Consider the following 11,327-nt stretch of genomic DNA (forward strand, 5'->3'; position numbering starts at 1 on the left):
TTTTTCAGATGCGTTCAGGAAGTCTGGCCTGCATTCCCACACTAACCCGCCGTGTTTAGACAGAGGGGTGCTGAAGTGAAAGTCACCACAGGCCACAAACTCTCCTCAACAAGAAGAACTAATGGTCCTCACACTGTGCTGCCAAAAACTCTGCATTCACGGGCATGTAAGTCTCAAACCTGCATTAGAAGGGCTTTTTCAGCTCTTCCTAATTCCTATTGACATTACATGGAGGACAGAAACCGCCAAAATTAAAAATAAATGCAAATTTGACTCAGTAGAAATTCGACTAAACCACTTCAATTAGTTTTTTGACATTCTCCTTACTTAGATATTTAATCAGCTGTTTGTGATGTGAGTGAGTATGGTTAATGAATAAATCTATAGAGGGGAGTTCATGAAATGCAAATACATGCTGATTATGAAGATGATCTATTTCAGTGCTTTTCAAGTGCAGCACAGTTTTGCCTCCCGGGAGAAATGATTACATCATTTAAACAACACATTCACATATCTGCAGTGATCAGCTCTCGGCCGTCAGCTCTTCATATGGAGTGGCCTCTTTGACCTTTTGACCGCTGTTTTGAGGGTGAGAGAGGGCTCAGTTCAGGGTCAGCTAAGGCCATCTGACTCTTTCTGCCACTGGCAGTGGTCATGATGAAGACTTGCTTTGCTGCCTCAGTGTAATCCAGTCAACTTTTCAACAAAGTGAGTTGAAGACACACATTGTTCTCCCTGAAAATGAAGCTGTGCTGGGTCCTGCAGTGGGAAGCCAAAGGTTACAAAGACTGACCCACATTTAATTTGCACCTAATTAAATAGGTACTCATTACTTCAACACTCATACGTTAGAGTGACCACAAAGATTGCAGACACGTTTGGAAAAGAGTGTGCAGTTCCCGGCAGAGGGCGTGGTGAGGCGACTCGGGTTACTGAAGCACTCCGAGAATCTGAGGCGTGTGGTGAAAGCCCTCGGCAATACTGCACCCTTTGTGCCGTTCAGCAGGTGTAGCAGCTGACAGGAGAGCACCAGCTGCTGCCTTGCTGCTAAAGGGGAAACGTTCAGGCTGAAATTCTTTCTGGGAACAACAATGCCGAGAGAAGTCAAATATGGCTTCGCTTTGAGGAGGCAAACAGAAATCTGCCTTATTTGGTGCTCAAGTTTCTACACAGAGCTTTGACTCGGCTGAAACATTCATTAATCTGATTAGATCGTGTGCCGTAAAAATGACATGGCTGTGATCGATTACTGCGATCGTTCTGGGGATCTAGTTGTTCCCAGGTCAGATTGCAGTCTCTTCAGCTCAATTTCAAAAGAAATGTCTTTTATTTTTTATACATTTGGGAAGATGAGCTGTCAGGCATGTTTTCTACTGTGCATTTCAAGTCTTCTTTTAAAAACCATGAAAGCTTTTCTTTGGTTTCATTCTTTTCATTGTTACTTGTATTACACATTACGTCTTAAAAGTAGTGGAGTATGTTACTGAATTACTCACAGAAAGCAGTACTTGTTACATTACTTTTGGATTACTCCATTACATGACCTGGAATGCATAATCACTCCCACACTGACACAAATCCCTATCCTGGCACATGTGATCTTTCTTTTAGTGTTTTGTATGAACACAAAGACAACAACACAAAGCAACAGAAAACCAGCCAAAGTCACTTCAAAGCGATCGCCACAGTGATTCTACTTAAGAAGCATTTATAGGCAGAAGGTGGCTACAGTGGCACAAGCCGGCTCATCGCTGGCTTCGTTACCTGTTGAAGATCAGCCTGATAGGCTGAGATGAGCATGCACTCTGCTGTAACCTATAATTTCCTTCGGGATTAATAAAGTATTTCTGATCCTGATTCTGAATATCCCTCTGAGCTCTTTGCTGGCTTTTTGTTGACATGCAAAGACGCAGCGTTGTGTATGATGCAGTTGTTTCTGTCCTGGACGTAGTTTGCACTTTACCATTGTGCTCTTGTTCTTCCATATAATAAAAACTGGTTGAGTTCTCTGCTGTTGTCCGGCTCGCTGCACAAAAACAAGAGCAGCACAAGTCTGAAGGATGTTTTTGTCTGCCAGGCAAACAGATAGCTGAAGAACCATCGTAATGTAACGTGATTACTGAATTTAGTACAATAAAATATTACATTACTGTATTAAAGAAAAATGTAATGTGATTACAGTAACGGGTTATTTTGGAAAGCATTACACCCAACCATCAAGCCAAAGTCTGTCAACAAGCAGAGCTCGACACTCAAATGCCATCTTTAAGATCTCCAGGTAGTTTCTCGGGCTGTTACTTTAGTTATGATCAAAATTAACTTTATTTCAGCGGAAGTAGAAGAAGTTTATTTTCTCCTTGTTACTATGCATGCATAGAGTGACTGATGAATGGAAAAAAAGGAAAATGCTTAAAAATGTTTCAGATTTTTGTTCTAAAAAGGGCTTAAAAACTTGTTTTCACACTCCTGGTAATGACTTTACAGTCCTTAAAGTATGCACAGTCTGCGGTCTGATTCCAGTAGGTTTCTTAGTCGCATGTGACTCTCACAGTCTACAGACATGCCTTTTAGGTTAGTCAGGGATCCTAAATTGACTAAATGTTGAGTGAGAATGTGATTGTTGTCTAGCCCTCTGTGTTAATCCTGAGGTGAACTGGCAACCTGTCCAGAGTGTATCCTCCCTCTAACCCAGTAATCTATCCAGCTCAAACCCCCCGGTGACCCTTAACTGGGCGAGCGATGAAGAAAATGTATGGCTAGAAAAAGAGCTGATGTTTTTTTGTATATGCTTGGCTTCCTAACGATGCAGACTACCCCTGCTGAGTTTACTGCTATTGCAAGTTGTGAAATATTTGAATGAAGACAGAGATTTTGAGCTAGAACTACCTGTTTTATATTACGAATGAATACATTTTATATCATTTTATTAGGTCAGACAAAAAAAAAAAAGATCGGCTGGCAGGAGAGCAGCAGCACAGTCAGTTGAGAGAAAAACTAAAAGTGAGTTTTATGTTTTGGTATTTGAGTCATGTTGAGATAATGACAATTCTCCAGAAAAACAGACGATTCTCCAGAGCAGCAGAAGTATTTACCACCATACCCAGAGCCGGGTGAATGTCTTTACTTTAATGGGAGGACCTCAGCAGGGTCGGCTCAATGCCACATCGCACAGCCGCAACACGCTGAAACATATGACAGCTGTTTCTCAACAGATTTCATGTGTTGGTTTAGAGTGAGACTCCAGACTTGGTTAAAATCTAATTCAGAAAAAAATGGTTGGTTTGTTTAAACCTCACTGAGCAACATATTCTTTGTAGTTTTTAATATGTTAGTGAGGTTAACTGCCAACTATTGCTATCGGATGCAATATTTCACTGGAGAAATATGGTCATCTAAGGAGACTAATTCACTAGGAAAGCAACCGCAGAGAAGAGCTGACTATGAAGTCTGCTCCCTCACAGTGAGGGACAAGAAAAAAAATACAAACTGTCTGCAAACATGCTGTTTGAACAGACCTGGACTCACCAAATGTACATATTTTCCAATCATCCCAGCTGATAGAAAGTACCAGACTGACCTCAAAGCACTTCTGAGAAAGTGCTTTTTGAAAGCAAAGCTAGATTGGAGGTGGAAGTTAATCCGTTCTGCTAAGAAAGTCTCCTTCCCACGTGTCCTCTGTGGTACGGTTGTGTATGGATGCATTACTAGAGCTGGTTGCCATCTTCCCTTTGCAAGATAGCAATTTTGGAGTTATATTTAATGAATTCCAACTAAAAAACTGCAAAGATGTATGAGATTAAAGCAAATGGAAAACACACTTCACTCGGGATGCTGTTAACTGCACAAAAACTTATTTATGTAGTATTTTATTAATAAAGCTTTATTAAAAAAAGAAAAGAAAAGACCCTAGCAAAAATGCTTTTGTGCCTAACTTGGACTCCTTCCAACAATGAAGGTTCAGAGGAGAGACATAGTCATACGTTGATTCAATACCTGTTCTGATACCAGCCAACCTCACTGGATCAAATATCAGAGAAAAAAACAAAATGATCTTATCTGGTCTTTGAATGACATCACATAAAGATAGATGCAGTCCTGAATAATGCATTTAGCAAGATTGTTTCCAAGGCTTTTTAAAACGGTGTGACATAAGTACGTTTCTTTATATAGAGCCTTTCAAAATAAAATCACAGGGTTCCTCACATAAAATAAAAACAGCAAAATAAGGAATAGACACTAAGTTAAATTTGCAAAGTTAAGAAGGTGGTGATGGAGGGTAGCACGAGATGAGTCAGATTTCTAAAACTTGCATCATATTTAATCAAAAATGATCTGCAGTTAGCAAAAGAAGATGTTTACATGGATTTTTTTTTTTAAATCGAAGGGGCTTTAGATGCCATTCTTTCCACCAATAGTTATGTGAAGGCCTTGTGAGGGGAGGTGGTCACATTGTGCGAGAGTTGCGTTGGGATGATATCATTAGATAAAGTTGCACAAATGTGGATTCGACTCAGATCTTTGGAACAAGTTAACCACAATAAAGATTTTGGGATTGGTCTTTCAGCTGGACGTCTGCTCATTCCAGCCTAAACTTCAAGTTGACTCACAACCACTTAGTGTCCAGTCCTGGTTTCAAATAGTCCATAGATATGCTACATTATGTTATGATGGCTCTCACCCTGCCCACAGCCCCTCCCATGTTGCACTGGTATGCAAACAGCTGACCAGCGATGACACTGCACATACAGGCCTCAGTGGACCTGCCATCCACGAGGACATTTAAACTTTAAAGGGCCGAAGTGGACAGCTGGGTGTGTTCATGCTGCGTGGGAGTGTGTGCTGTATAAGCATCCTCATTCACTCACACACCGAAAGACATAAGACACTCAAGGACTGTACCATCTGATCTCACACTTTATTGAACTTTGGATAACTTTAATTTTACCTGCCAAAGACTCAAGAACCTTTGAGGCTTAAAGGATAAACTATCATCTACAAGCTTTGAGTCGACCATCCCTTCAGGAGCCATGGGTGCATTTATTGCCAAGATGCTGCTCCCTACAGTCAGCAGCCTGGTGTTCCTGCCTACAGCCAGCGTGGCCGCCAAGAGGGGCTTCCACATGGAGGCCATGGTCTACTTTTTCACCATGTTCTTCACTGCGGTGAGAAACTGTTGCTGTTCTTTAATCTCAATGACCTGACAAGCAGTTAGCTGTGTTGAACTGTGAATGGGATGATGTGAGAGTGGTTAATAGACCTCCTGAATGCTGTATTCCTGCAGATCTACCATGCATGTGATGGACCAGGTCTCTCCATCTTGTGTTTCATGAGATACGACATCCTGGAGTACTTCAGCGTTTACGGCACTGCACTCTCAATGTGGGTCACACTTATAGGTGAGTCCTGCTACATAGAAAGTGTTCTGGTTTGACTAGTTAATAGCAGTATTCAACATTTCGACATGTATCTCTATACAGCAAATATGTTTTTTTGGATTGATCTTTTTCACTACAGTCTATTTCGGTACCAGATATTTAAAGGACACAAGCAAGCGATGAAAAACAAGCTCGGTTTGCAGCAGTTGGTGATAACACATGTTCAGGCTTTGCACACAAGTGCTCATGAAGACTTGCACACACAGACATAAATACATTTGCTTCTAACTCCCACCTGATCCCCCAGAGGTTTTGCAACAAGGGCTTTAAATCACATGCTGCTAAGAGCCAAATGCCCTGACAGCTGATTTAACTGATGGGGTCCTCCTGTGTCTGTGGGAAGGCTGCCAGTAAAATATTGATCCATTTTCATTTTGTCACCTTCATTTAATCAGGAAGGGAAATTCTTAAAATTAGAACTTCTTTTGCAAGATGGTCTTGAACCATGATAGGACGCATTCAGACTGTTTTCAATCTTGAAATTATTTATATAAAACCTTTAATGTTTAATAGTGCTGACAAACTGTGCTGTAGCTTTCCTTAGTTATTTTAAAATTGTGTACTTAACTGCATTTGCTGATGATTTCTTCTACTAATTTCAGAATTCTTAAAACCTTTTTTTCTTAGTTTAAGAAAATCAGGTCTGTTGTTAAATTCAAACAAAGTCTTTACAATGTTCCTGAAGAGTTTATGGACCTTATAGCTAATTTTAAGAAAGAATTTGTAAATTGCGGTCTCTATCAGAGTAAAAAAGTATGATAAAATGTAGCATGCTTCACAACAGGACTTCGTAAACCAAACTCAGTCTTTTGTAGACAGTTGGTGGTAAAAACATTGCAGGAAATGTTCAGTTCAGCCTTTTTAATCTTCTTTCCTTATACACTTCAATCTGAACATATTGTTCACACCTCACATCAGTGGTTTTATGAAATTTTGCAGTTCCTATCTATGTATTTGTGAAATTTTGGTCCTGAATTGATCAAATTTAGCCCAACAAGAGAATAAACTTCATCTGTAATCCCTACTTGGCAAACAGTGCAGCACCTCTGCAGTGTAATGATTTTATCCATGAGGGAAAGAGTTTGAAATCCTTCATCTGCTTGTCTCAGCTCTGGGTGACTTTGATGAACCCCAGCGCTCCACTATGACTATGTTTGGAGTGTTAACCATCGCTGTGAGGATCTACCAGGACCGCTGGGGCTACGGGATCTACTCCGGGCCAATCGGATCAGCTGTCTTCATCATTACTGTCAAATGGGTCAGTGGCAAAAAAAATGGCAACGTGTATTTCAAATATTTTTCAGTGTTTCTTCTACTCTATCTCCTCCTCTCCCTCTTTATTCATGATCTCCACCTTGAATAACTTCACCCTTGCTGTTATCTAATGTGCTCTTGTGTATTTCTTCTTCTTTTCGACTAATCCATCCATTCCTTGTACTCTTTCCTTTCTTTGTTATCCCCTGCACCTTACTTCTTCGCCTTTTGCACTTTCTCTTTTTTCTTTTGTGTGAAGTCTGATGTGTGAATATGATTGTGATGAACTCCTGCTGTTGCAGCTGCAGAAGATGAAGCAGCTGAGGGCGGTTTATCCGGAGAAGACAGTGTACACGCAGCAGGTCGGTCCAGGCTGCTGCTTCGGTGCTCTCGCTCTAATGCTGCGCTTCTACTTTGAGGTGACTGCCGCCAAATCACAAACAGATATTTAATAAAAACATACAGAATACTAGAACATCTACTTAAAGAGTCTGAGGTTTTATCTTCTGTCACAACATTTTGTGTTGTTCATCGATATCCGGTTACATACTGAAAGAGTGTGATGTTTTCACTCCACAGGAGTGGGACTACGCCTATGTCCACAGCTTCTACCATCTGTCTCTGGCTGTTTCCTTCGTGCTGCTGCTGCCAAAGAAGAACCGCTATGCAGGGACGGGAGAGAACGCTGCTAAGCTCAGCTGCTTCACTCTCTGCTGCTGTGTACGTTCCATTTATATGCACTATAGAAATCCTGTAGTAATGAGACTTTCAGTTATTTCATCTTAAAGTAAAATGAGCTTGTTCCGGTCTATCTTATACTGGGGTGCAATACAAAGACGTTTTATGAGATGTGTTTCTCTACAATGGTAGAGAATGTGGGTGTGGCTCAGGAGGTACAGCAGGTCATCCAGCAATCGGATGGTTGGTGGTTTGATTCCTGGATGCTCCTGTCTGCATGCCACAGTATCTTTGTGCAAAACACTGAACCTCAAGTTGCTCCTAATATGTTCACTGGAGTGTGAATGTGTATGACAGAAAGCTCCTACACTTAGAAAAAGTGCTTCTTATGATTGCCTGTTTGAAGGAGTCTTGTAGTATAACGCTCTTTGAGTGCTCAAGCAGAGCAGAAAGCTATATAAGAACAGTCCATTTACCATTTATTTTGGCGGTGGTGCCACTGACGGGTTTTTAGGTTTCTGGTTGACTTTGACAGACCTGTCTGAATAATGCTATAAACAGAGCACCAGGCCACAGATGCCAAAATACAACTTCAGTGTAAGCGAGCAGCTTACGAGAGTAGGCTGATTCTTTCAATGACTTTATGTTCATTCCCGTAAATAAGGTCTGTGGTTAACACGACATTTTTATTCTATGTTGTTGTACAAAATAGAAATACGGCCATAAATACGCCACTGCTTTTATATGTCCCCAAGAAGGTGTTTGCTGAGCAGCTAAATGCAGGCCGTTTATCACCCGTGATTAGCATTTTACCTCTTGGGACGGTTTTTACGCTTCAAAAAATCATGTATTAGAAAGTAGTGACAGAATGGGGAGAATATACTGACGAGCAAAACCTGTAAGTATATACTTTTCTTTCCAATGAGCTTATTTTCTGGGATAATCCAAAAGCCTATAGTCATGAGAGTATGAAAAAAGAGGGAAACTGGACTTCCTTTGCTTTGCAACTTCTTCAAACACCTACAGAAGTCAATTTGCCTTTTATTTTAAGGCTCTCAAAACGACCTCAATGAGTGAGAATGTACACAGACAAGTGTATCAGAGTATGTGTTATTGTTTTTTGACAAGGGGACCGATGTGCCACTACCTTCGAAATAAATGCCACCCCCAAAGGCCTTTATTGAACACCAGCAAGAAAGCTGTATGTGTTTGACAGCCTTGGAGGTGATAATTTCATCTTTTTTAAGCTCATGTCCTTAATTTTGCTCTAATCCTGTTACCTTATTATTCTTACTGCAGACCATGTCCCCCGGTTCTTCTAAAGAGAAGAAAGACAAGAAAGACAAACCGAAAAAGAAGTCATCTCGGACTGTGTGGACGGTCCCCACAGAAAAGCCGTGGGCACGAGGCTGTAGCACCCCCACCCTGCCTCTTTATAGCCCCCCTCCATCCACACCTGTCAAAGGGACCAGTATCAGCAAGCTCAAAGAGATGAACGGCTGGAAGTGAACACAAAAACATACCTACATGTCAGTGTGCGTAATTTCATGCAGAAGATCAGGCGTAGATAGAGGTCGACTGGAAAATCACCAAATAACTGACAGAATGCTGATAGACTCGTATATGGCTGGTAAGTTAATCTACTTCAGCAGGAAACCAACAATCATGTGGATGTTCCCTTCTACTCCAAGAAATCATTTTTGGCTGGTAGATTATTTAAGGTCAGCAGCGACTTTAGGAATCCACCAGCAGATAAAGAAAAAAAAGTACAGAATTAGGTCTCTGGTGCCCTCAGAGACCCGATAAAAAACCCAGCTGTCTGAAGCTGAGGACAGGCAGCACGCTACTAAAGAACACACGCAGCACGAACAGGGAGACGGTGGCTGAGACAAGCCAGTAAAACTGACTGGAAAATTTATGAGAAGAACAAACAGGCAGATGGTTTATCTCTCCAAAATATATAAATTGTCTTTAGAAATGTTCCTCAGGGGAGACCCTTCGTCTGCTCGCCTCTGTCTGCCCTGTTCCCCTCCTCTTTTCTCTTTCCAGTCTCTCTCAAGGAAAGGAACCACGTGGCCTGTGAGAATTATAAGATTGTAAAGCACCTTTTAGCATTTTATGCATCTTTGAGGTGCCAAATATGTCATGTGGAGCATCAGTGACGCAAAGCAGAGGCCCAGACATCAGTCTGAAGTGCAATGTGTTTCTGGAGGGGCAGATGGACTCTGACTGGACAGCTTTGACTATATTTGAACATGTGTAATATACTGTTATTTATTATAATATGAAAGGTTCAATACTTCGTATGAAGTGTTTTTGTTTTATAATGTTTCTAAATGAAAATAAAAAGTCAGGACTCTGTAACTTGTCTTTATGAACCTGGTGGAACTTTAAGTCTCTTTCTCATAATGCAGTGATATGTACTTTACAGAAGCAAATCATTGACAAAGGCCCTGAATGGCACATACTTCAAGGATCTCTTCAGTCTAGCAGCACTAATCTAATTCCAGTCCCACATATCCCATTCTGCTTTCACTTCAGGAGTACAAGGAGCCATGCGTCCAAGCACGTCACCTGCCCCAAATACTACCCAAAGACTACAAACGTGCTCAGCGTATCTTAGACAAAACAGAGAATGTACCTCCCCTCCACCAGGGAATGTTTTGAGCTGGGGCCAAGCCGCCAGCTCCTGTGCCCAGAGAAAGGTGTTTTTGTCTGGACTCAGAAACCTGGCTGGCTGGGCCACCGGCACCTCCTGGCTGGCTGCACGTCCCGGCCCTGAGCGGAGAGTAACTTGAGCCTTTTATTGCACAAGCGTGAAGCACTTCTCGGCTCCTTTACAACCACTGTCTGTGCCACACTGCTCTGCAGAGAGCCCACACACATTCAAGACTGTATGACTACACTTGTGAAGGCTTTATACTATTCACAATCCCTGATCCAGCTAACAAACTCTATACATTAAGTTACCACCTGAATTTTAATCTTTACAAGGCCTAACATTTACAGAATGCAAGTAAATCTGAGCTTTTTACAGACTCTCGGGTGATGTGGATCATACACACTCACATCGTCTGAACCTCAGTCCGCCAGCTCACGATCATGATCACAATCATCACTGTAAGCCTTAATTGACATTAGCGTGACCACACTCCACGGCAGAGTGGAATTTTAACGTCAGTTGAAATGTAATGACAAATGGAAATTAGCACTTTTAGGCCAGAAAGCACAACTTTTCCCAGAATTAAAAATGCTGACGAAAACAATAAGCATTATTAGTTTTTATTAGATCCAATTAAACACCAGAGTGGACGGCGTGAAGCGACTGTGACAGACTCTGGTATGTGTGGTATGTTTGTGATTTTAGCTATGCTGTACTTTCTGTGGTGAGACAGCAGCCTTTGTGCCACAGGTCCTTTCTCTGCGTCAGCTGTTGCCACAGCTGCTGTTAATGCCGCGAGCTCAGCTGCCTCGTAGAGACAACAACAGAGCCGCAGCCACAACAGATCTCCACTGCCGATCACCTGTGATACAATCAGATCTAATCCTTCTGTTGAAGTATGGCGTGGTTAGGCTAAATGGAAAATTAACCATCAAGATGTAACAAATAGTACTGTAAAAAAAAAGTATTTGACTAGTGTGTAACTATGACTTCTACCAAACTGATGCATTCTCATAAATTTCTAATTAATTAATTAATTAATTACGTATAAGTGAGAGCCAGTGAATGCCAGTGTTGCTTCTTGAATACATGGACACTGATGTTCCACCTAAGAGACCTCAGGTACACCAGAGGTATAGGAAAAGAGAACTGGTAGGCATATGTGTGCTGTGGAGGCAAATTTTGATTTGTGCCCTCACATTCAGACTCAAGATATGAAAGCTCATCCACATGTTCTATCACCTGAGAAGGGGTTCCCTTCACCAAGGAAGCAGAAAGGTGACGAAAAGCAACAGGTA

General features: G+C 41.5%; 1 protein-coding gene across 1 annotated transcript; it reads left to right on the top strand.

Moving 5' to 3' along the window:
- Window positions 1–4,765: 4,765 nt before the first annotated feature.
- Window positions 4,766–9,859, top strand: mymk (myomaker, myoblast fusion factor). The gene is made up of 6 exons (XM_040050625.1): window positions 4,766–5,162; window positions 5,282–5,396; window positions 6,545–6,693; window positions 6,992–7,108; window positions 7,269–7,409; window positions 8,667–9,859. The coding sequence occupies exons 1-6, from the start codon at window positions 5,028–5,030 to the stop codon at window positions 8,874–8,876; spliced, it is 867 nt and encodes a 288-aa protein (XP_039906559.1). The 5' UTR covers window positions 4,766–5,027; the 3' UTR covers window positions 8,877–9,859.
- Window positions 9,860–11,327: the final 1,468 nt, after the last annotated feature.

This window comes from Simochromis diagramma, unplaced genomic scaffold (assembly GCF_900408965.1).
Source record: "Simochromis diagramma unplaced genomic scaffold, fSimDia1.1 OVJJ01000131.1, whole genome shotgun sequence".
Taxonomy (NCBI): domain Eukaryota; kingdom Metazoa; phylum Chordata; class Actinopteri; order Cichliformes; family Cichlidae; genus Simochromis; species Simochromis diagramma.

Bases quoted from the DNA above. Each gene is read 5' to 3' on its own strand.
- mymk (XM_040050625.1), top strand. From the start codon at position 5,028: ATGGGTGCATTTATTGCCAAGATGCTGCTCCCTACAGTCAGCAGCCTG. The intron at 5,397-6,544 runs GTGAGTCCTGCT...TGCTTGTCTCAG, and splicing joins AATGTGGGTCACACTTATAG to CTCTGGGTGACTTTGATGAA. The intron at 7,410-8,666 runs GTACGTTCCATT...TTCTTACTGCAG, and splicing joins GCTTCACTCTCTGCTGCTGT to ACCATGTCCCCCGGTTCTTC.